Raw genomic sequence first — 26,587 nt, 5'->3', positions numbered from 1 at the left:
TTAGTTGCTACATCATTGATTCTTGAAGAATATAACTTATAAATTACTTATGTGCTTAGTTTAACTTGCATAACCATCAGAACCCAAATATACACTTGTTTTAGTCTGTTTAACCTGTTTTAGTCTGTTTAACCTTCCCACGGTGTACCCCCGTGGGACGGTTGAGCTAACGTAGGCTAATGTGATTAGCATGAGGTAGTAAGTAACAAGAACATTTCCCAGGCCATATACATATCTGATATTGTCAGAAAGCTTAAATTCTTGTTAATCAAACTGCACTGACCAATTTACAGTCGCTATTACAGTGAAATAATACCATGCTGTTGTTTGAGGGTAGTGCACAGTTATGAACTTAAACATTTATTAATAAACCAGTTAGGCACATTTGGGCAGTCTTGATACAACATTTTGAACAGAAATACAATAGTTCATTGGATCAGTCTAAAACGTTGTGCATAAACTGCTGCCATCTAGTGGCCAAAATTGAAATTGTGCTTGGGATGGAATAATACATTATGGCCTTTCTCTTCCATTTCAAAGATGATGGTACAAACAAATACAATTTTTGTTTTGTTTTTTCTTTGTTTTATCTTTGACCAGATCTAATGTGTTATATTCTCCTACATTCATTTCACATTTCCACAAACATCAAAGTGTTTCCTTTCAAATGGTATCAAGAATATGCATATCCTTGCTTCAGGTCCTGAGCTACAGGCATTTAGATTTGGGTATGTCATTTTAGGCAAAAAAAGGGGCGGATCCTTAAGAGGTTCGTACATTTAAACAAACACTGTACAGTCTCAAAACATGGCTAAAATGATACATTTGATGTTCAGTCCTTGAATCCATAGCTCTGTCTTTGAATTTGAGAGTGGTTACATTTCTCCAGACCCTCCCTTTGCTTTTTAGCGAAACGGGTGGGGAATATGCTTTGTTATTGATCCAATTAAAGACTCCAGCTTTAACAGAACGAATAGAGGGAAATGGTCAAATTCTTGCACAGTCCGTATACTTCTAAAAACCAACATATAACAAATGCAACATTTCTGTCACATATCCTTCCCTTTGTCAAGACATGAGGGAAGGACATGGTTGATCCGATAGCAGGCTGTTTATTCTCTATGGTGTGTGTATAGCATTACATGTGTGTCTTACAGTATATATCTGTTAGGGGACAAGTGACACTTTATAGGCTAGGGACACTTTATTAACCATTAATTACACACCTATGTTAGTTGTCATTATTAGTCATAGGACGGTTGGTATCTGTATTCTGTGGGGTTGAATTGTATTCTACTAGAATTGATCATGGCTATAGTGTGATGAAACTCAAATGAATCCATTGTACATTAACGGTTTACTCTGACTGAGTAAATATATGGTTTTGTCGGTGGACAACTAGAGCCTTTACTAAAGACATTGGAATGATTAGATATACAGAGGATTTGGGAAGCAGACGTGTGTGTGTGTGTGTGTGTGTGTGTGTGTGTGTGTGTGTGTGTGTGTGTGTAATGAGACCATCATTATCAAGATATTCTCTGTTATTCCCCCGAGGGTAGAATGACATGGAGATCAATGCTATATGGTAAAGACTTATCCCCTAGGGATTTATGCTAATAACAAAGACAAAGGGATTGATAGGAGATGTCTTATTGTTGACATTCTGGCTGCTAATTTGACAATAAAAAGTACCTTCTAATAAATCTGTACCTTTGTTGAGATCTCTTTTGTTCTATAGGCAACACAGACTAGAGAATGTTAAAAATAATAATTTAATTAATTTAAAAAATGTATTTGATAGTGTTCCTCACGACGATAAAGGTATACCCACATATGTATTCATCAAAATAAAGGACAGTTCTCTTACACTGGGTATCCTGAATATTTCCATGTAGAGAGACAGAGCTGCCTATACCACAAAGTGAATGTCATCAGAAATAAATACAAATTCTGTCAATAATGTGAATTCTGCTGTCGTTGGAACCCATTTGATCCTGCAGTTTGCTGTCTTTAACACGGTCCTCTCGAAGCTAAGGGGATGAATAGATGTGGGTGCTGATTTTCCACCACATACAGAACTAACGCTCCTTCGAGCCCTTTTTGGAGTCTCACGCGCGTCATCATGATTGGACCAAGGCGCAGCGTGCGTAGAGTTCCACATCTTTTTAATCAATCGAAACTCGAACAAAAACAACAAAGCACAAACGAAACATGAAGTTACTGGATTGCACACAGGCCACTATCTGTAGGCAAGATCCCACAAAGCACAATGAGGAAATGGCTGCCTAGATATAATCCCCAATCAGAGACAACGATAAACATCTGTCTCTGATTGGGAACCATACCAGGCCAACAAACTATTAATCACCGAGATGACCCACCCTAGTCACTATCACGCCCCAACCAATAGAGAATAAACAGCTCTCTAATGGTCAGGGTGTGACAGGCTCCTCCAAAAATCAGATTGTGAAAAGGTTGTGAGGTGGGGGCCCCAACCCAAGAGCTGTTGAGAAGCTCACACTAAATGAGCCACCCACAAGCCATCATAATAAGACTGATTTAGACAGATACAAATACCATGTATTGTCTGCAAAGGTTTGTCTCTTGCAGATGATTTTGCAAAGAAAATCTTTGCAAATTTGTACCACAACTGAGATTTTCTAACAGGGAAGTCCTTGAATAAATTAAGTGAATTGATGTGAGGCATTTGGAACATCATGTATGTATAAGTCTGCCATGTCTGGTACGTCGGACTCCTTTTAGGAAGCTTGTGTTATACATGCAGAGCCTAGTATAGAGGCCTACAGGCAAAGATGTTTTGTTTGTATGGCATTTTAGGTGCATTTGTTAAACCTTCATATATGTCTCTCTGTTGTGTCTTTAAAGCATACTCTTCATTAGGGTTTCCGTCCTATATTATCTCTCCAGACATCCTCATTCATAGTGAGACAGTAATAAGTCAGCCTTGGTTGTCATGACATTCATCTGAAGTTTCTGAATGGATTCTTTTCACTACGCCAGGCAGGAAGATATTTAAGTATTTGAGAGTGTCAATGGGACTCTATGGCAACAAGAAATAAATCAAAATGGAAGATAAACGGCTCATATATTTTGCCCACTGTGGTGTACTTGAGCAAGGTTTCCTGCCGGGCATTCTATAAAAATAACCATGAACAAAATAATCATACTCATCATGACAAACAAAACTTTTCACAACAGAGAATTCTGCAGGTTCTGTAGACTAAAGAGATTGACATAAACCCAGTGGCAGTTGAAGACAGCCCTGTTGTTATAACCGTTTAATAGTAAGCTAACAGGTCTGTCTGGTGGACTGCTGCAGGTGGGATCTCCTTTCCTCCCCCTCCCCCATACTACTCTACTCCAGGACTGTATCTCAATAGTCAACATTGGTCTCCTCTCCTTCATTTCAATAGTCTATAGTGATCTCCTCTTCTGCATCTCAATAGTCTATAGTGGTCTCCTCTCCTCCTCTCCTTCATTTCAATAGTCTATAGTGGTCTCCTCTACCCATCTCCTCTCCTTCATTTCAATAGTCTATAGTGGTCTCCTCTCTTTATCTCATCTCCTTCATTTCAATAGTCTATAGTGGTCTCCTCTCCTTTTCTCATCTCCTTCATTTCAATAGTCTATAGTGGTCTCCTCTCGTCATCTCCTGCATCTCAATAGTCTATAGTGGTCTCCTCTCCTCATCACTTCGTAGAATGTATGCACACATGACTGTAAGCCGCTTTGGATAAAAGCGTCTGCTAAATGGCATATATTATTACATATCCACAGTCGTATATATCGTCTTCTCTTCTCCTCAACCACATCTGCTCTGACGTGAAAAAACTGCATTGGCACAGATCAAAACTATTTCCAATTAGGTCTCCACCATATTGCTCTCTTCTACACTGTATTTACAGTTAGTGAAATTGGAGAGGAGAGGAGACCACTATCGACTATTGAAATGAAGGAGAGGAGATGAGGAGAGGAGACCACTATAGACTATTGGAATTAAGGACAGGAGATGAGGAGAGGAGACCACTATAGACTATTGAAATTAAGGAGAGGAGATGAGGAGAGGAGACCACTATAGACTATTGAAATGAAGGAGAGGAGATGAGACCACTATAGACTATTGAAATTAAGGAGAGGAGATGAGGAGATGAGACCACTATAGACTATTGAAATGAAGGAGAGGAGATGAGACCACTATAGACTATTGAAATTAAGGAGAGGAGATGAGGAGATGAGACCACTATAGACTATTGAAATGAAGGAGAGGAGATGAGACCACTATAGACTATTGAAATTAAGGAGAGGAGATGAGGAGAGGAGACCACTATCGACTATTGAAATTAAGGAGAGGAGATGAGGAGAGGAGACCACTATAGACTATTGAAATGAAGGACAGGAGATGAGGAGAGGAGACCACTATCGACTATTGAAATTAAGGAGAGGAGATGAGGAGAGGAGACCACTATAGACTATTGGAATGAAGGAGAGGAGATGAGGAGAGGAGACCACTATCGACTATTGAAATTAAGGAGAGGAGATGAGGAGAGGAGACCACTATAGACTATTGGAATGAAGGAGAGGAGATGAGGAGAGGAGACCACTATCGACTATTGAAATTAAGGAGAGGAGATGAGGAGAGGAGACCACTATAGACTATTGAAATTAAGGAGAGGAGATGAGACCACTATAGACTATTGGAATGAAGGAGAGGAGATGAGGAGAGGAGACCACTATCGACTATTTAAATGAAGGAGAGGAGATGAGACCACTATAGACTATTGGAATTAAGGACAGGAGATGAGGAGAGGAGACCACTATCGACTATTGAAATGAAGGAGAGTAGTAGCATAGTTTTAGTGTGCGTTTTGTAAAGTTGATGTTTACTGATTGAGAACTATACAGGTAAAAAAATCCCTGTTAGGGGTATCATCTCATCCAAGACCAAGGGAGTAATCTATCTCATCACCTGTTCATGTGGAAAAGCCTACGTAGGACAAACGAAAAGACAATTAAAACAACACATAGCTGAACACTGCAGCTCAATCAGGGGTAAGAACGTTGACTATCCAGTAGCAGCTCTCTTTGTTGAAGCTAACCATCCAATCTCCTACCTCAAATACACAGGCATTGAGCATGTTGCTCTACCAAGGAGAGGAGATAACATCGAGATCCCACTACGACAAAGGGAGGCTTACTGGATATCCTACTGAAATCTGCTGTTTATTTGATTTGGAATGAGCTTTATGTGTGGATGTCAGCAGTACACTACATGGTAAATTATATACAGAAATATGCAGTTGATTATAGGTTTTCTTAGCTAATATAAATAACATTGGCATACACATACATTCTCTGTTGTTCAAAACCAACACGCTTGGATGCACCTTTTCTGTACAATACACAACATACTGTCACTATGGCAACAATGTCCCCCGATGGCTCAGAAGTCAAAGTTTAACCAGTTTTACAGTGCCTTTCGAAACTATTCGGCCCCCTTGAACTTTGCGACCTTTTGCCACATTTCTGGCTTCAAACATAAAGATATAAAGCTGTATTTTTTTGTGAAGAATCAAGAACAAGTGGGACACAATCATGAATTGGAACGACATTTATTGGATATTTCAACCTTTTTTAACAAATCAAAAACTGAAAAATTGGGCGTGCATAATTATTCAGCCCCCTTAAGTTAATACTTTGTAGCGCCACCTTTTGCTGCGATTACAGCTGTAAGTCGCTTGGGGTATGTCTTTATCAGTTTTGCACATTGAGAGACTGAATGTTTTTCCCCATTCCTCCTTGCAAAACAGCTCGAGCTCAGTGAGGTTGGATGGAGAGCATTTGTGAACAGCAGTTTTCAGTTCTTTCCACAGATTCTCGATTGGATTCAGGTCTGGACTTTGACTTGGCCATTCTAACACCTGGATATGTTTATTTTTGAACCATTCCATTGTAGATTTTGCTTTATGTTTTGGATCATTGTCTTGTTGGAAGACAAATCTCCGTCCCAGTCTCAGGTCTTTTGCAGACTCCATCAGGTTTTCTTCCAGAATGGTCCTGTATTTGGCTCCATCCATCTTTCCATCAATTTTAACCACCTTCCCTGTCCCTGCTGAAGAAAAGCAGGCCCAAACCATGATGCTGCCACTACCATGTTTGACAGTTGACAGTGGGGATGGTGTTCAGGGTGATGAGCTGTGTTGCTTTTACGCCAAACATAACGTTTTGCATTGTTGCCAAAAAGTTCAATTTTGGTTTCATCTGACCAGAGCACCTTCTTCCACATGTTTGGTGTGTCTCCCAGGTGGCTTGTGGCAAACTTTAAACGATACTTTTTTATGGATATCTTTAAGAAATGGCTTTCTTCTTGCCACTCTTCCATAAAGGCCAGATTTGTGCAATATACGACTGATTGTTGTTCTATGGACAGAGTCTCCCACCTCAGCTGTAGATCTCTGCAGTTCATCCAGAGTGATCATGGGCCTCTTGGCTGCATCTCTGATCAGTCTTCTCCTTGTATGAGCTGAAGGTTTAGAGGGACGGCCAGGTCTTGGTAGATTTGCAGTGGTCTGATACTCCTTCCATTTCAATATTATCGCTTGCACAGTGCTCCCTGGGATATTTAAAGCTTGGGAAATATTTTTGTATCCAAATCCGGCTTTAAACTTCTTCACAACAGTATCTCGGACCTGCCTGGTGTGTTCCTTGTTCTTCATGATGCTCTCTGCACTTTTAACGGACCTCTGAGACTATGACAGTGCAGGTGCATTTATACGGAGACTTGATTACACACAGGTGGATTGTATTTATCATCATTAGTCATTTAGGTCAACATTGGATCATTCAGAGATCCTCACTGAACTTCTGGAGAGAGTTTGCTGCACTGAAAGTAAAGGGGCTGAATAATTTTGCACGCCCAATTTTTCAGTTTTTGATTTGTTAAGAAAGTTTGAAATATCCAATAAATGTCGTTCCACTTCATGATTGTGTCCCACTTGTTGTTGATTCTTCACAAAAAAATACAGTTTTATATCTTTATGTTTGAAGCCTGAAATGTGGCAAAGGGTCGCAAAGTTCAAGGGGGCCGAATACTTTCGCAAGGCACTGTATTTATTTATCATTTATTTTTGTTTAACTTTATCTAACTAGGCAGGAACATATTCTGTAAAATGAGGATTGGAACTAATATTAATAGCTTTATCTTTCAGGTGCTTTTCAGACATTGCACTCAAATCTATACCATTGTAGTGATTTATGGAGAACCTATGGAGTGGGGCTTGAACCAGCAACCCTACAGTTATCCAGACCTCTTGGCAAAGGTACAGTGAACTCACATTCACAGGGCTTATACTATTGTTACTACTGCTTTAAGTCCTTCCACTATTCAGAGATACACGTCAGTGTCGTCAAACCAAAAGACATTCTGACAGGTTTATCCCTGAGTCAGAGATCATCTCCTCTCAGGCAGGACTGTACCTATGATGACAACAGGAAAATATTTCCACTGGACCCACGGAAGTATGTCCACACATTTCTAACCCAATCCGGGGTGTTTAACAAAGGAAAAACAGCCACCCCAACCATCCCATCCACCCCTGGGGCACCACCGAGACAATAGAGCCTGTTTTAACTAAACATTGTCTCTGACTCGAGCCTCTGTAAAAAAAAAAAAATCCAGTGACCTTTAAATGTGGAACAACTGCTGATGGACAGTCATTTGTTAATTACTGTAATAATGGTGGAGGATAAACCAAATGCAGTTTCAAATCAGAACCTAATGCTGATATAAAGCTATGATGATGCAATCAACACATGGGCCTACTGCATTTGTAATATTTTAAATCTGCTCACAAAATACTGCTCTTAAAAACTTTTAACAACAAGAACAAAAATGCACTTCGACATACATTTGTAAATCATTTGTTGATTTAATATCCCCATGGATGGTGTAATGTTGGAGAGCAACGCCAGCAGTGAATGTACTGTGAATCTTGGATTCTCATATGGATTATCTGCAATTTACATTGAATATATGGTGACTAGCCTATATGGCAAGATAGTGTCCCCACTAGGCACAGACTTCAACGTCTAATGATTCTAATGCAAGAACACAGCTTTTCAGGGGTTTTAAAGCTCTTCAGAAGAGAATCGGCTATGAGTTGCTTTAATAAGTCCAGTCACCAGCACCACACTGCTCGGCTGAAAGGACTTTTCTAAAAATGTATTTTCAGCAAAGGCAGATGACATGAAAGCAGCAGTCTCACTGGTATAACGGCACACAGAACTAATCTTTGAACTTCAGCCTGTTGTGTCCTAGAAAGACACACTGCAGATAACACATGAATCAAATACCATGTACATGAGGGGTGTGAGTATACAGGAAATATATAACAAATACAGTAAACGTGCTTATAACAAGTAAAAGTGCTTGGTTTATGTTCCTGAGAGCCATGCAGACACACACTAGGAGAGTAGAGCATATATTATCAGGACACTACTGTAACGGTACGATCCTGTTACATCAAATATAACCAGACAACAAGATGATGAGAGTTTGCCATGACTGTAGGTCTGCATTGAAATGACTTGATCAAATATGCAGTAGCCCACTGGGCACAAACCTCACTTCATCGTCTAGTTTTGATTTACACTTGTAGAAAAACGGGTTACAAAATGTCCCCATTGGAGAACCCTTTTTGGTTCCAGATTGAAATCTTTTGGGTTCCATATACAGCCATCTGTGGAAAGGGTTCTACCTGGAACCAAATAGGGTATGGGGACAGCCAAATAACCTTTTTAGGTTTTAGATAGCACTATTTTTTTCTAAGAGGACTCAAAAGCCTGCACACGCTGTGCCTGTCCAGGATGGGAGTTGAAGTTAAGCCCTATGCACCCAGTCAGGGGCTGAAATGGTGGTGTCTGTTTAGGTATGTACCGGTGGGATAGGAGGTGTAGGGCTGATTTGGTGGTCTGGTTAGCTAGGTACCAGTGGGATAGTAGGTGTAGGGCTGATTTGGTGGTCTGGTTAGCTAGGTACCAGTGGGATAGTAGGTGTAGGGCTGATTTGGTGGTCTGGTTAGCTAGGTACCAGTGGGATAGGAGGTGTAGGGCTGATTTGGTGGTCTGGTTAGCTAGGTACCAGTGGGAGAATAGGAGGTGTAGTGGGATAGTAGGTGGTCTGGTTAGCTGGTACCTGTCATGTTTGTCATTTATTATCAGTCTTGTCCCTGTGCTGATTTGGTGGTCTGGTTAGCTGGTCTTAGGGTTCTTTCCTCTTCTATCAGTGGGATAGCTGGTTCCTATTCCCCTAATCATCATTTAGTCTTCCCACATTTGGTGGTCTGGTTAGTTCCGTTCCTGTCCCGTCGGTTCCTTGTTTAGAATTCACCGGTACCAGTGGGATAGTCAGGTGTAGGGCTGATTTGGTGGTCTGGTTAGCTAGGTACCAGTGGGATAGTAGGTGTAGGGCTGATTTGACTGGTGGTCCAGTGGGATATTTCCTGGTTAGGATTGATTTGGTGGTCTGGTTGGCTTGAATAAACCAGTGGGATAGTAGGTGTAGGGCTGATTTGGTGGTCTGGTTAGCTAGGTACCAGTGGGATAGTAGGTGTAGGGCTGATTTGGTGGTCTGGTTAGGTATGTACCAGTGGGATATGGAGGTTTAGGCTGATTTGGTGGTCTGGTTAGCTAGGTACCAGTGGTATAGTAGGTGTAGGGCTGATTTGGTGGTCTGGTTAGCTAGGTACCAGTGGGATAGGAGGTGTAGGGCTGATTTGGTGGTCTGGTTAGCTAGGTACCAGTGGGATAGTAGGTGTAGGGCTGATTTGGTGGTCTGGTTAGGTATGTACCAGTGGGATAGGAGGTTTAGGGCTGATTTGGTGGTCTGGTTAGCTAGGTACCAGTGGTATATGGAGGTGTAGGGCTGATTTGGTGGTCTGGTTAGCTAGGTACCAGTGGGATAGTAGGTGTAGGGCTGATTTGGTGGTCTGGTTAGCTAGGTACCAGTGGGATAGGAGGTGTAGGGCTGATTTGGTGGTCTGGTTAGCTAGGTACCAGTGGGATAGTAGGTGTAGGGCTGATTTGGTGGTCTGGTTAGCTAGGTACCAGTGGGATAGGAGGTGTAGGGCTGATTTGGTGGTCTGGTTAGGTATGTACCAGTGGGATAGGAGGTGTAGGGCTGATTTGGTGGTCTGGTTAGCTAGGTACCAGTGGGATAGGAGGTGTAGGGCTGATTTGGTGGTCTGGTTAGCTAGGTACCAGTGGGATAGTAGGTGTAGGGCTGATTTGGTGGTCTGGTTAGCTAGGTACCAGTGGGATAGGAGGTGTAGGGCTGATTTGGTGGTCTGGTTAGGTATGTACCAGTGGGATAGTAGGTGTAGGGCTGATTTGGTGGTCTGGTTAGCTAGGTACCAGTGGTATAGTAGGTGTAGGGCTGATTTGGTGGTCTGGTTAGCTAGGTACCAGTGGGATGGGAGGTTTAGGGCTGATTTGGTGGTCTGGTTAGGTATGTACCGGTGGGATAGTAGGTGTAGGGCTGATTTGGTGGTCTGGTTAGCTAGGTACCAGTGGGATAGTAGGTTTAGGGCTGATTTGGTGGTCTGGTTAGGTATGTACCAGTGGGATAGTAGGTGTAGGGCTGATTTGGTGGTCTGGTTAGCTAGGTACCAGTCGGATAGTAGGTGTAGGGCTGATTTGGTGGTCTGGTTAGCTAGGTACCAGTGGGATAGGAGGTGTAGGGCTGATTTGGTGGTCTGGTTAGGTATGTACCAGTGGGATAGGAGGTTTAGGGCTGATTTGGTGGTCTGGTTAGCTAGGCACCAGTGGGATAGTAGGTGTAGGGTTGATTTGGTGGTCTGGTTAGGTATGTACCAGTGGGATAGTAGGTGTAGGGCTGATTTGGTGGTCTGGTTAGGTATGTACCAGTGGGATAGTAGGTGTAGGGCTGATTTGGTGGTCTGGTTAGGTATGTACCAGTGGGATAGGAGGTTTAGGGCTGATTTGGTGGTCTGGTTAGGTATGTACCAGTGGGATAGGAGGTTTAGGGCTGATTTGGTGGTCTGGTTAGGTATGTACCAGTGGTATAGTAGGTGTAGGGCTGATTTGGTGGTCTGGTAAGTTAGGTAACAGTGAGATGTGGAGGTTTAGGGCTGAAGGGTGATTTGGTGGTCTGGTAAGTTAGGTAACAGTGGGGGTACCAGACCCACCTCCCTCAGCTGGTCCAGTTTCTCCAGAGTCTCCTTGGTGTCAAACTGCCACTCTTTCACCTGCTCCACTGCTGTAAATCCCTCCTGAAACACACAGACACGTGATTTGTACAAACAGTTACACACGGAAGCAAAAATAAACATTTGAATAGAAAATGTCTATGCCAACCTCAAGTTTTATTTGAGAAGATGTGATACTCACATGGTTTTTGAGCCTTGTATCAGCCCCTCCAACAATGAGCAGCTTGAGTATCTTATATCTGCCCAGACGCACAGCATCATGCAGAGGAGTGTCCCCCTCCTGGAATACACAATTACAATACTACACTATGAAGACAACCAAGATAATGATGACAACGAGGACAACCAAGATAATGACAACAAAGACAACCAAGATAATGATGACAACGAGGACAACCAAGATAATGACAACAAAGACAACCAAGATAATGATGACAACGAGGACAACCAAGATAATGACGACAAAGACAACCAAGATAATGATGACAACGAGGACAACCAAGATGATGAGCCACAGTGTTACAATGATGATGTTTGTTTATTGTATTACAAGAGGAAAGGAATGATAAAAGGCTTTTTAAGCACCAATACCACACAAAACTGGTAGAAAGAGGAGGAAGGGAAGCGCTACTAAGGTACACAATAGTACATTTTGGTAGACAGAAGGTGCTCTTTGGTAAAAGGGGTAAATTGGTCATCAAAAAGAAAGGAGGACCAAGGCACTCTTCATGTAATTAATTAAAATGCCTGTATTTGTATGGCATGTTCAATAGAAACAAAGTTTTTAAAAATCAGAAGCGTTTCGGCTGCATGGCCTTCGTCAGGGAGGATAAAGAAATAATACAATGTCCTCTTTTGAACAGCTTTTTCAATTAGCCCTAATTTGAAGAGGGCATAGTTACACACACCCAGTAAGCAATACCATTACATTTACATTTACATTTAAGTCATTTAGCAGACGCTCTTATCCAGAGCGACTTACAAATTGACCATACACATTAAAAAGTGAAATACTGTAACTATTTTATCAAAAAATTCAACTTCAAGCTAGAAATATCAGAATGCCTAGAAAGGTAGTTCTAACCTTAAATATGACTGGGAGAAGTGTCAAGAATAAGAAAGCAATATATTCCCTTGTACACTAGAACACGGCAAACATAGACAACAACAGTCTAAACATAGCTGAGGGCAATTGAGCAAAATGTCCACTAGATGACAGCAAATGGACATATCACGACCCTACAGGAAGGGTGAAGAATCAATATCTTAATTTAATTTAAACCAGGGTACTTAGTGGCATGTAGTTTGTGGTCCTTCTGTAGCTCAGTTGGTAGAGCATGGCGCTTGTAACGTCAGGGTAGTGGGTTCGATCCCCGGGACCACCCATACGTAGAATGTATGCACACATGACTGTAAGTCGCTTTGGATAAAAGCGTCTGCTAAATGGCATATATATATTATTAAATCCATATCTTCATTTAAACCAGGGTACTTAGTGGCCTGTAGTTTGTAAATCCATATCTTCATTTAAACCAGGGTACTTAGTGGCCTGTAGTTTGTAAATCCATATCTTCATTTAAACCATGGTACTTAGAGGCCTGTAGTTTGTAAATCCATATCTTCATTTAAACCAGGGTACTTAGTGGCCTGTAGTTTGTAAATCCATATCATCATTTAAACCTGGGTATTTAGTGGCCTGCAGTTTGTAAATCCATATCTTAATTTAAACCAGGGCATTTAGTGGCCTGTAGTTTGTAAATCCATATCTTCATTTAAACCAGGGTATTTAGTGGCCTGTAGTTTGTAAATCCATATCTTCATTTAAACCAGGGTATTTAGTGGCCTGTAGTTTGTAATTCCATATCTTCATTTAAACCAGGGTACTTAGTGGCCTGTAGTTTGTAAATCCATATCTTCATTTACACCAGGGTACTTAGTGGCCTGTAGTTTGTAAATCCATATCTTCATTTAAACCAGGGTACTTAGTGGCCTGTAGTTTGTAAATCCATATCTTCATTTAAACCAGGGTATTTAGTGGCCTGTAGTTTGTAAATCCATATCTTCATTTAAACCAGGGTATTTAGTGGCCTGTAGTTTGTAAATCCATATCTTCATTTAAACCAGGGTACTTAGTGGCCTGTAGTTTGTAAATCCATATCTTCATTTAAACCAGGGTATTTAGTGGCCAGTAGTTTGTAAATCCATATCTTCATTTAAACCAGGGTATTTAGTGGCCTGTAGTTTGTAAATCCATATCTTCATTTAAACCAGGGTATTTAGTGGGCTGTAGTTTGTAAATCCATATCTTCATTTAAACCAGGGTATTTAGTGGGCTGTAGTTTGTAAATCCATATCTTCATTTAAACCAGGGTATTTAGTGGGCTGTAGTTTGTAAATCCATATCTTCATTTAAACCAGGGTATTTAGTGGCCTGTAGTTTGTAAATCCATATCTTCATTTAAACCAGGGTATTTAGTGGCCTGTAGTTTGTAAATCCATATCTTCATTTAAACCAGGGTATTTAGTGGGCTGTAGTTTGTAAATCCATATCTTCATTTAAACCAGGGTATTTAGTGGCCTGTAGTTTGTAAATCCATATCTTCATTTAAACCAGGGTATTTAGTGGCCTGTAGTTTGTAAATCCATATCTTCATTTAAACCAGGGTATTTAGTGGCCTGTAGTTTGTAAATCCATATCTTCATTTAAACCAGGGTATTTAGTGGCCTGTAGTTTGTAAATCCATATCTTCATTTAAACCAGGGTATTTAGTGGGCTGTAGTTTGTAAATCCATATCTTCATTTAAACCAGGGTATTTAGTGGGCTGTAGTTTGTAAATCCATATCTTCATTTAAACCAGGGTATTTAGTGGCCTGTAGTTTGTAAATCCATATCTTCATTTAAACCAGGGTATTTAGTGGCCTGTAGTTTGTAAATCCATATCTTCATTTAAACCAGGGTATTTAGTGGCCTGTAGTTTGTAAATCCATATCTTCATTTAAACCACGGTATTTAGTGGCCTGTAGTTTGTAAATCCATATCTTCATTTAAACCAGGGTATTTAGTGGCCTGTAGTTTGTAAATCCCAAAACTTTCCCTTTGGTTTAACTGTTTAATAGAGGATGGAATATGATCAATACACATGATCAATACCCATAGCTTGTAGGGAGGCAGGGTTACCATGGTGTAAGGACTTATGGTGCCTTGCCGTGGGGTAGTCTTCATTGCCTACCCGCATGGCGTACTTGTGTTCCGCTAAGCGGTCTCTTTGTCCTTCAAATGTAGAACACCTTGCACTGTGGACATTCCAATCTATAGATGACATGAGTGGTTTTGCAGTTAATGAAATGCTTGATGTAATACTCCATTTTAGAAGCTGTGTCAACAAAATACTTCTTCTGGACAACCAAGATAATGATGACAATGAGGACAACCAAGATAATAATGACAACCAAGATAATGACGACAACTAAGACAACCAAGATAATGATGACAACCAAGATAATGATGACAATGAGGACAACCAAGATGATGAGCCACATTGCCACAATGATAATGTTTGTTTATTGTATTTCAAGAGGAAAGGAATGATAAAATTATTTTTAAGCACCAATACCACACAAAACTGGCTTACAAAATCATATTAGGCCAGGTATGATGCAGTGAGAAAGCATGACGTCCTACCCTGTCTCTGGCATTGATTTTGGCTCCACTGTTCAGCAGGTGTCCCACTACATCAGAATGGCCTGTCCTGGTGGCCACATGGAGAGGGCTGGCCATCAGCTAGGTATGAGAGAGAGAAAGAGAGAGAGCGAGAGAGAGAGAGAGAGAGTTACAGCCAACATGGGCGCATTTCTACTCATTTCCTCCTCTTCACCGGGATTGATGTGAAATACATTGTGAAAGATGCTGCAGATAACAATTCCTTGTAGCTGAAATCTTCCCAATTCTACATGTCAAAGGACAAAGAAACATGTATATTCTTAATATACACTGCTCCAAAAAATAAAGGGAACACTTAAACAACACAATATAACTCCAAGTCAATCACACTTCTGTGAAATCAAACTGTCCACTTAGGAAGCAACACTGATTGACAATCAATTTCCCATGCTGTTGTGCAAATGGAATAGACAACAGGTGAAAATGAGCAATTAGCAAGACACCCCCAATAAAGGAGTGGTTCTGCAGGTGGGGAACACAGTCCACTTCTCAGTTCCTATGCTTCCTGGCTGATGTTTTGGTCACTTTTGAATGCTGGCGGTGCTTTCACTCTAGTGGTAGCATGAGACGGAGTCTACAACCTACACAAGTGGCTCAGGTAGTGCAGCTCATCCAGGATGGCACATCAATGCGAGCTGTGACAATAAGGTTTGCTGTGTCTGTCAGCGTAGTGTCCAGAGCATGGAGGCGCTACCAGGAGACAGGCCAGTACATCAGGAGACGTGGAGGAGGCCGTAGGAGGGCAACAACCCAGCAGCAGGACCGCTACCTCCGCCTTCGTACAGGGAGGAGCAGGAGGAGCACTGCCAAAGCCCTGCAAAATGACCTCCAGCAGGCCACAAATGTGCATGTGTCTGCTCAAACGGTCAGAAACAGACTCCATGAGCGTGGTATGAGGCCCCGACGTCCACATGTGGGGGTTGTGCTTACAGCCCAACACCGTGCAGGACGTTTTTCATTTGCCAGAGAACACCAAGATTGGCAAATTCGCCACTGGCACCCTGTGCTCTTCACAGATGAAAGCAGGTTCACACTGAGCACATGTGACAGACGTGACAGTCTGGAGACGCCGCGGAGAACGTCCTGCTGCCTGCAACATCCTCCAGCATGACCGGTTTGGCGGTGGGTCAGTCATGGTGTGGGGTGGCATTTCTTTGGGGGGCTGCACAGCCCTCCATGTGCTCGCCAGAGGTAGCCTCACTGCTATTAGGTACCGAGATGAGATCCTCAGACCCCTTGTGAGACCATATGCTGGTGCGGTTGGCCCTGGGTTCATCCTAATGCAAGACAATGCACCCATACGTAGAATGTATGCACACATGACTGTAAGTCGCTTTGGATAAAAGCGTCTGCTAAATGGCATATATATCATATATATATATATATATATATATATATATATATATATATATATATATATATATATATATATATACAATGCTAGACCTCATGTGGCTGGAGTGTGTCAGCAGTTCCTGCAAGAGGAAAGCATTCATGCTATGGACTGGCCTGCCCGTTCCCCAGACCTGAATCCAATTGAGCACATCTGGGACATCATGTCTCGCCCCATCCACCAACGCCACGTTGCACCACAGACTGTCCAGGAGTTGGCGGATGCTTTAGTCCAGGTCTGGGAGGAGATCCCTCAGGAGACCATCGGCTACCTCATCAGGAACATGCCCAGGCGTTGTAGGGAGGTCATACAGGCACGTGGAGGCCACACACACTACTGAGCCTCATTTTGACTTGTTTTAAGGACATTACATCAAAGTTGGATCAGCCTGTAGTGTGGTTTTCCACTTTAATTTAGAGTGTGACTCCAAATCCAGACCTCCATGGGTTGATAAAATCCATTGATCATTTTTGTGTGATTTTGTTGTCAGCACATTCAACTCTGTAAAGAAAAAAGGATGTGTTATTTTAGTGTTCCCTTAATTTTTTGAGCAGTGTATCTTATCCCCACTGAGGACAACCCTGGACTGGTGAAATGATAAGGCCGTGGGTAGATGGCCATTCTGTTAGCTGGCTAACTCCATAATGAATGAAATGTCAGTAGCTATAGTCGCACAAAAGCATCATGACACACACACCCACGTCTCACCTTGTCCCTGATGTTGAGGTCTGCTCCATGTTTCTGGAGGACCCCGATCACAGCTAGGCTTCCTCCTCTACAGGCCCAGTGAACAGCTCTGGACTCCAGCTGAACACACACATGGCCACCTTCACTGTACAATGTCTTAACAACTGACTCATCACCAGCTTTCCATTCCACAGTCCTAACCTTATCAATTATCCAGTTATCAGCACAATACTTGAGGTTATATAGAGGTTACATACTGTATATATGATTAAAAGTTGTCCGTTTGTTCCCTAGTATTGGAGTTAAAAACACAATTATGTCAACTATGTAATTTCATAGCTTTTATCACGGCAACTTACATTGACTATAGAACATACTGTGTTAATGGCAAGAGTCTCTCACCCGGTCTTTAGAATTGATGTTAGCTCCTTTCTCTAGAAGCTTCTGGATGATGGTAGAGTGTCCCTCGATGGAAGCAAAGTGCAGTGCCGTCCTCCTTAACTGGAAAAATATTTAGTTATATAAGATGTTGAACTGTTAAAATGATATCTGTTTCAGGTAAAAGGTACAATTGAGTTAAAAAATATATATTTTGTGCTACTGCTACAGTAGGGCAAGGCCATTGCAGATTGCTAGGCCACAATCATTTCAATTGACCTCTTGGACAATACAGTTGAACTTTGAACTATTGAGGCCAGATCTTTCAACAAGTAAATACATATATTTTGTGAAGTGAAGTCACATGACTGGATTTTAACCTTTGTTTTAAGCCTTTTCCAGAAATGGGAATTAGACCAAAAAGTAAAGCAATTGTCTGAGGATGGTGCCAGAACTTCTGACATTAAAATAAAAAGTGATCGTTCGATGAAAGAAGCTTAAAACCTGTTAAGGATAGGGCTGACTGCTGCCCCCTTTGGAGGAATTGCATGCCCATAGTAAACAGAAAAAAAATCTGTCCAAAATTGCTAATATATGCATATAATAATACTTATTGAATAGAAAACACTCTAAAGCTTCTAAAACCATTCAAATTGTGTCTGTATGTAAAGCAGAACTCTCAGGGCAGCCATTCTCCCAAACTCTCTCTTGTCATCAGAAAAGTTGGCCCAACTTTGACGTCATCGCCCCCACCCTTCCCAAGCAGCTACAGACCTGGGAACAGTTTTTATGTCTTCAGCGCGATGTCTGCTTTCAATGGGGCTTGCCATTGTGAGAATCGGGCGCGCATGAGACTTTTGGCGGGCTGAAACCTTCGGGTCACACGAAATAATAAGTACTTTCATGCGCGCGTCGGCTCCAGAGCTCTCTTTCTTCCAGGATTGACCAAACGATGTCAGTGTTTCTGTTCGTGCTAAGGATTGTTTTCCACGTTTATAACATGCTAAAGCTTGATTCAGCACTTAGTTTGACCAGTTTATTCGACATATAATATGTCATTTTGAAGTTTTGGTGCGCATCCACTAGAATTTTGGCTGCATTTCGACCGGAATTTGTCGCGTTTGATAACCTAAAGACACAGACTTCAAAACCAAACAATGTGTTTCGTAAGTATAACCCCTTCCAGGTCTTCTGATGGAAGAACATCAAAGGTAAGGGAATATTTATGTGGTAAATTTGGGTTTCTGTGGACTCCAAGATAGAGGAGACGTAATGCTAATTTCTGAGCGCCGTCTCATATTATAGCCGAGTGAACGAATTCTGTAACGTTAAAAATAAATGTAACACAGCGGTTGTATTAAGAAGAAGTGTATCTTTCTATCTATGTGTAGAACATGTATATTTAGTTAACCTCTTGCTCCTACCTGGCACGCAGGCGTCCCATCTAGAGCTCTGGAAATGCAAATGCGCTACGCTAAATGCTAATAGTATTAGTTAAAACTCAAACGTTCATTAAAATACACATGCAGGGTATTGAATTAAAGCTACACTCGTTGTGAATCCAGGCAACAAGTCAGATTTTTTAAATGCTTTTCGGCGAAAGCATGAGAAGCTATTATCTGATAGCATGTAACACCCCAAAAGACCCGCAGGGGACGTAAACAAAATAATTAGCATAGTCGGCGCTACACAAACCGCACAAATAAAATATAAAACATTCATTACCTTTGACCATCTTCTTTGTTGGCACTCCTAGATGTCCCATAAACACTATTGGGTCTTTTTTTCGATTAAATCGGTCCATATATAGCCTAGATATCGATCTATGAAGACTGTGTGATAAACAGAAAAAAATAGCGTTTCATAACGTAACGTCATTTTTTAAAATTCAAAAAGTCGACGATAAACTTTCACAAAACACTTCAAAATACTTTTGTAATGCAACTTTAGGTATTAGTAAACGTTAATAAGCGATCAAATTAATCACGAGACTAAGTGTTTTCTATAGGGGTCCGTCTTGAAATACTGTCCGTGTATTTCTCAACCAAAATATCCGGTCGGAGACCGGAAGAAATGGGCTGTCTCTTGTTCGTTTGACCAAGAAACAAATCCTAGGCAAATGACAAGACTGTTGACATCGTGTGGAAGCTGTAGGTACTGCAACCTCAGCCCTATTTAATGTCTTTCGCCCATAACAATGGGTTGAAGCGGCGGATGTATATATTTTTCCACTTTCAGGGATCAGATTTTCCTGCACTTTTCAATGAAACGCACGTTCTGTTAAAGTCACAGCCGTGATTTAACCAGTTTTATAAACGTCTGAGTGTTTTCTATCCACGCATACTAATCATATGCATATACTATATTCCTGGCATGAGTAGCAGGGCGCTGAAATGTTGCGCGATTTTTAACAGAATGTTCGAAAAAGTAGAGGGTCGACTGAAGAGGTTAAAGTTTATGATGTGTATTGCTTGTTATCTGACGTTATCTGTCGGAGCTATCATCATTTCTCTGGACATTTGAGTAGCATTTTTTGAACATGCCGTCATTGTAAACAGAGATTTACGGATATAAATTGCATATTATTGAAAAAAACATAAATGTACTGTGTAACATGTTATATTACTGTCATCTGATGAAGATTTCAAAAGGTTAGTGAATTATTTTTCTTTTAATCCTGCGTTTGTTGATTGCATATTTTTTTCAACTTGGCTATTCAAATTAGCTGTGTCTTCGGTGGTGGTTTCGCCGTAAAACATTTTAGAAATCTGACTTGCTGGGTAGATGAACAAGGTGTTTATCTTTCATTTGAGCTATTGGACTTGTTAATGTGTGGAGGTTAAATATTTCTAAGAATATTTTTGCATTCCATGCGCCACCGTTCCAGCTGAACGTGAGAGGGGTAGTTCCCAAATGGGAACCATAACCCCCTTCTGGTTAATAAAGGTTAAAATCCAGATCATGTGACATGATAAGCTGACCATATACCATACAGATGAGTACTTTCCTCATCACTGAAATTGGGGTCTCCTCCATCTTCCAGGTATTTCTCCACCACTTTGAGTTTACCCTGAGTCGCTGCCTTCATGAAGTCAAAAGTGTCTACAGGTCCTAACTGACAAACACAGAGACTCATGAAAACGTGTTTGTGTTACTCTCTGGGACTTGCAACTGATCCAGAATCAGCAAACCTTGGTCCCACTCTTCAAAATGACAAACAAGAGTATATTCTGCATTGTTCCGGTCATCAAAAATAAATATTGCTAAATGTGATCTAAATGTTGCCTCACCACAGGTATGTCCATGGCCACCTTGGATGAGGACCCTGACTTCTTCAACTTCCTCCTCCGGCAGATCTCCTTGATGCTCTCTGGTCCTCCCTGATCAACTATCTTCCCCTCTGAAAATGAATTCCTCTCTCTCTCCTCTGGCTAGGGGAGACAAGATGGTTGTCAGAAGATTAGATTCTCCTCTCATACAGACTGACTCAGAATTGGTACCCCCCCCCCCCTCTTTCTCTCTCTCTCTACCTTGACATAATAACAACAATAAAGAATATGACTGGCAAAACACGACACGAGATAGATCACATTCATCGTGTAATTATATCTAATATTGTCTTAACTATTAAAAGTATTGCTATTGGCTCATTCATACACCAGCCCTAGAGTCTGGTGTGAGTGACTGGCCTCCCTTCCTTTGTTCTGTGTCTAGTGTAAACCAACAGCTGTCTGAACAGTAGCTAGCCTCCACCTGATTTACTACCGGGGATAGAAGGGGAGTTGGTGTGAGAGGGTCAGGTCAGTGCCTGTAAAAGCAGAGATGCCAGGGGCACATGTTGAAGTGGCTAATGGCCAGATACATTCATAGCATGGTAACCTCATAGCTTGTAAATGAGAACATGTTCTCAACAAAATATCTGGTAATAGAACAATGTTGTTGGCAGTAACCAACCTTGGGGAAATATAAACAGCCTCTTGAGGTAGATATAGGTGAATATAGATATAGGTGAATATAGATATAGGGGAATATAGATTTTGGGGAATATAGATATAGGGGAATATAGATATAGGGGAATATAGATATAGGGGAATAGGTTGTGTGTTCTTCATAAAATACAGGTGAATAGAATCAAATATTGTCTCAATAACAAGCCTGGTAAAAGAGAGCTAAGTAGAATGTATTGTCAGTAAACTATTGCTGGATTTACAATGTGGGATTCACAGATTAATGTAACTGAGGGTGAATACATAACCAAATGTATCAGAAGTTTACTTCCTTTACCTGGATGCTTTCAACGTTGTGATTGGTGGGTTCGCAGCCTGGTTCTTCCTGTTCAGGTGTGTCCCACTTCATACGTCCCAGCTTCAGCGCTCGCGCTCTGCGACACTGGTTAATAACAGAGAAATAATATTCAAATCATAACTCTATCTAAAGTGAAAAACACACCTTAATGTACTTTACAATTAACAGACATGCAAAAATAGAAAGACAAGCAAAACATTATTTTCCATTTGTAGAAAACCGGCGTAACCCTTCTGTGCCTGCAGTAAGAGTACTTATGTTTACAGTTTAAAAATAAAATAAAAGCTTTGGTATGTGATGAATTTTAAAAACTGTTAGTACAAAACTCCAAACTGACAACACTCGTAAAGCAGCCATTTTACAATCAAAACCGTTCATTGTGCATTCATTTTGTTTGCAGACATCTTTCACCACACAATCATTGATCCAAAATCTAAGTTTACTGTGAAATATAATGAGTACATTGGTTTAATCACCAAAACACAACATAATGATATCTTCTCAATTTAGTTATTTTACCAACCAGCTAATCCAACAGTACAGTAAAGTGCAAGACATTACACTGTGTTTTACATTAGGCAACACTTGCACTACCCATTCAAATGGACTAAACATCCCATTTCCATCATTTCTATCCCATGTGTGATCAAAGGTGTGATCATTGGAAACATCTTTCATCATGTAATCAAATGAAATAAATCAAAGAAACAATGTTTAGCAGCACTAGTTTGCATCAAGCCTGTGTTGAGCATTTCACCCATAGAAAGAATTAACAGTAAATATGTTAATTGTTCATGCACCTGGGGAAAAACCTTTTGGCATGGTGAATCCAAGCCTGACATAGGTCTGGACTGATGTCATTGCATGCCTCATCCATGGCCCAAAGGAGGGTAGTGGAAATCATACATCTTCCACCTGCATTGTAACGACTGCCGAGCACCGCCCGAACAGGGAGAGGAGCCACCTTCGGTGGAAGTCATGACAGTGACCAGTAAACTGTGATTTGTTACATACAGTATATATCTGATCTTGTCAATAACATATTTTTATTTTATTTACTGTGAAGTAAAATCATAATAGTCATTGTCATAGAAGTACAGTCAATAGTGGTGCAGTGATCTTAGGCACTGCATCTCAGTGCTTGAGGCATCACTTCAGTGTCACTACAGACAGCCTGGTTCGAATCCACGCTGTATCACAACTGGTCATGATTGGGAGTCCCATACGGTAGGGCAGCGCACAATGTGCCCAGTGTCGTCCGGGTTTGGCTGATGTAGGCTGTCATTGTAAATAATAACTTGTTCTTAATTGACTTGCCTGGTTAAATAAATACAATTATAATAATTAAAATATATATAATACCTTTTTTGTTTCTATTTTTCAGACATACATTTTCATGATGTAGTCCTCAAAATCTGTAGTAGACGAGCCAGTAAAATCAAGAGGTTTACCAGACAGTTAAGTGATTCTCGATTAAGAGCAGTTGGATTAGGTAATAGTCAAATGTATTTTAGAAAATGAGAACATAATCATATCAAAAGTGATGTGAGCATTGCATTACAAAAGGCACTTGCTTTATATGAACATGTATTGTAATGTGAAACATTGATTTATTTCCAGATAAAACACTGATTACGTTTTGTGAAAAAGTGACTTATGATTTTGTGTGTTGAATTGTCAATTGAAAATGTGCTTAAAGTTTTGGAACAACTGCCTGTTTGATGATCTGTTTTGCATTTTGTACTAAGAGTTGTGAAAATGTACCACATACTTGCACTAAATATTACACTAAAAGCGATGAACAAAAGTGTAACATGAGATTAGTGGTAAATATAATGTGTAACTAACAAGCTAATTTCCCCCCAGTGCTGAACTGCTGGTGTAAGAAAGTATAAATGAAGTCATTCATTAAAATCAGTGAATCCCAAATCTGTCTGCTTGTAGAGGAAGGTGATATGTAACTCTGCTCTCTCCCTGGAGGCAGTATCAAACAATCTGTTGAGGGGATCATAGAGGAATCTACAAGAACACTTGTCCATGCAATATCATGGATTTTTGCACGGACTAGTCAAATGAATCATTGCAAACCCGAAATGATGATATTAGAAGGGTAAAAACATGAACAAATATGAACTAAAATCCTGAAGTAAAATCCTGAAGTAAAATCCTTGCAGACACCATGACATTCAAATGTCTATGAAAGTGTCTATGAAACAAAATACATGTCTATTCAAGGACATTACTTTATTTCTATTTCAGTAATTACTTGATTTCATGTATTAGTTGTAAAGATGTAGCAATGTTCTATAGATAGCCTACTGTAGGTCAGAGGTCAGGCTGTTAAGTTAATAAGCTGTAAACTATTTCAGAAGCAGCAACGGGTCATGTGGTTATAGATACCTCAGATAACTATAGGTCACGCCAGGGGGAGAACTGCCCCCTCTCATTGAAGCCATGAAGTTCATGGCCGACCAGAGAACTGCAGGCAGTTGTTTTCCGAAAGCAGTATCCCCCTATGTACTGAATGGGAAAATGGCAATCTTCGTGGTCAACATTTGTGTGAATGAAATTAAAATCAGAAGACAGTAACAGTATCAATAATAGCTTCTATTACACCAGATGTACAGTATGTCATTGAACGAATTATAAACAAATCTCACAAAGAACAAGTTAAAAGGATACATTTGTTGCTACCGGCAGCCTGCAGTCCCCGGTCGGACTTAAACTTGAAATACTCAATGAGAGTGGGCAGTCGTCCTCCCCACTTCCTGAAGTGGTCGCCATTCTCCCCACTTCCTGAAGTGGTCGCCATTCTCCCCACTTCCTGAAGTGGTCGCCATTCTCCCCACTTCCTGAAGTGGTCGCCATTCTCCCCACTTCCTGAAGTGGTCGCCATTCTCCCCACTTCCTGAAGTGGTCGCCATTCTCCCCACTTCCTGAAGTGGTCGCCATTCTCCCCACTTCCTGAAGTGGTCGCCATTCTCCCCACTTCCAAGAAACACCATCTTAGCAAGCTAAAACCGACTTCCTGAGCTTTAAATGGTGTGATGTCATTGATAGCTTTGTCCATTCTTATACCGTCAATGGGTCACACATAGTCACACAGTCACAGCAAAGGCTAGCTCAGGTCACTCAGCCTCACACACAGTTCACACCAGCTAATGCAAGTGCATGTACTGTATGTGTGGGTGTTTGTACACATGTTTATGTCTATGTTAAAATGTACAGTAGGATACGTCATTGTTTTAAAGGCCCAGATATTTTCCTGTGTTTTATATAATTTCCACACTATGAGGTTGAAAAAATACTGTGAAATTGTGAAAATGATGACAATGCCCTTTTAGTGTAAGAGCTGTTCGAAAAGATCTCCTGAAATTTCAGACTGTTTTGGTGGGATGGAGTTTGGACCTTCCATGGTAACAGCACCAAGCTGTATATTAGTTAATAGACCAATTAGAAAGAGAGTTCCAAACCTCTCTGCCAATAACAGATCGTTTCCAGTTTTCCCCTCCTTACTCAGTTCTAACATAATTCTTGCTTGAGAAATTTGCTTCGAAGCTATTTTTGTTTATTTTTAACCATTTTAAATGAAAACAAACTGTTACCCAGAAATGATGTGATATTGAGATTTTAAAAAGGCTGTATTGGACCGTTAAATACTCATCTGTGGCTAAATATGATGGCATTATTGAGCTCTCAGGCAACTTTCTGTAAAACATTTGTCTATTATGTCATGAATCGGATTCAGCCCTGACGCTCCCATCCATCTTCATTAGAGCCTTGGTTAGGAAAAGGTGTGAGGCACAGAAAGTATAAAGCCTCGCAGGTTAGTGTCCCACTAGCCATCTCAATAGAGTTCCCTTTCATTTGTCTTCCTGGATAGTCACCCGTTGAAGTGTCCTGGGGTAAGGAATGGTGTTTTTAATACACCATTGTTGTTTATGATAACGCAATGACGGGCTAAATAAGTGCTCATTTCCCCCTACCTCAGACTTGTGGAGGTCCTGTTCTGCTGTCACATTGGTAGCCCACTGCTCATCCTCCTCCATACTGGGATGTCCGTTCAGGGTTGGAATGGAAACAAAATGACAGAAACACAACCTGTGGTGGAAACAACTTCACAATTCTCTCTTCCAACTTACATCTAACAGTTCTAACAGCTGAATAGCAAACAGATTGTCTAAACGTCAGTATAACCTGCTCAGGGGACCGGTTGGTTACCAGCTGGGATGTGGCAGTCCGGATGATCTTATACTTCCTGATTGGAATGCCAGGCTCACCAGGGGCATTGTGAAACCCTAGTAGACAGGTCTACTACTGTAGACCTGGAGCGTGTGTGTGTGTGCATGTGTGTGACCTCCTCCCCCCTTGCACGCGCGCGCGCGCACGCACGCACGCACACACACACACACACACACACACACACACACACACACACACACACACACACACACACACACACACACACACACACACACACACACTAGAGTCATGAGTGCCATACCCTGCTCTGTGCCAGCCCTGTTAGCTGTTGTTTTACAAGGCCTCCAGACTCCAGGCCTGTAAACTCACAGTTTTGGACGATTACGTTATTTATAAGTGCGTCAAGTGATACCTTGTAAATATCGGCAAGGCTCATACCGTGAAGCAACCAATCAGAGACCGGCGTCGAGGACCGTCCTTTAAGGATACAGTTTGACACAATTATCGGTCGGTTTATCAGTCTGTAACAAAAGCCTTTGTATGTTACAAATGTTGTTCACAGTTCCCCCCCTCCCGCACGCCCTTATGCACACACACACACACACACACACACACACACACACACACACACACACACACACACACACACACACACA

The 26,587-nt window shown here is 41.1% G+C and overlaps 1 protein-coding gene across 4 annotated transcripts; it reads right to left on the bottom strand.

The window, feature by feature from the left end:
• Positions 1-9,744: 9,744 nt before the first annotated feature.
• Positions 9,745-26,019, bottom strand: ankrd2 (ankyrin repeat domain 2 (stretch responsive muscle)). 4 transcript variants are annotated; one of them, XM_046357450.1, is made up of 10 exons: positions 25,926-26,019; positions 25,715-25,829; positions 21,708-21,812; positions 20,714-20,854; positions 20,431-20,538; positions 17,448-17,546; positions 17,067-17,165; positions 14,927-15,025; positions 11,425-11,523; positions 9,745-11,306 (listed from the first exon to the last, which is right to left on the bottom strand). In XM_046357450.1, exons 2-10 carry the CDS (start codon positions 25,775-25,777, stop codon positions 11,160-11,162), a joined length of 960 nt encoding a protein of 319 aa, XP_046213406.1. In that variant the 5' UTR covers positions 25,778-25,829; positions 25,926-26,019; the 3' UTR covers positions 9,745-11,159. The 4 variants fall into 4 exon arrangements, with proteins under 4 accessions (XP_046213406.1, XP_046213407.1, XP_046213409.1 ...); XM_046357451.1 differs by adding an exon at positions 24,129-25,628 and having other exon boundaries at positions 25,715-25,999; XM_046357453.1 differs by lacking the exon at positions 20,431-20,538 and having other exon boundaries at positions 25,715-26,000.
• Positions 26,020-26,587: the final 568 nt, after the last annotated feature.

Source organism: Oncorhynchus gorbuscha, linkage group LG07, assembly GCF_021184085.1.
Source record: "Oncorhynchus gorbuscha isolate QuinsamMale2020 ecotype Even-year linkage group LG07, OgorEven_v1.0, whole genome shotgun sequence".
NCBI classification, from domain to species: domain Eukaryota; kingdom Metazoa; phylum Chordata; class Actinopteri; order Salmoniformes; family Salmonidae; genus Oncorhynchus; species Oncorhynchus gorbuscha.
This window is presented reverse-complemented; position numbering and strand designations above follow the sequence as displayed.

Bases quoted from the DNA above. Each gene is read 5' to 3' on its own strand.
- ankrd2 (XM_046357450.1), bottom strand. From the start codon at position 25,777: ATGGAGGAGGATGAGCAGTGGGCTACCAATGTGACAGCAGAACAGGAC. The intron at 20,855-21,707 runs GTAAAGGAAGTA...TGTCTCCCCTAG, and splicing joins ACAACGTTGAAAGCATCCAG to CCAGAGGAGAGAGAGAGGAA. The intron at 11,307-11,424 runs GTGAGTATCACA...TGTGTGTTTCAG, and splicing joins ATACAAGGCTCAAAAACCAT to GAGGGATTTACAGCAGTGGA.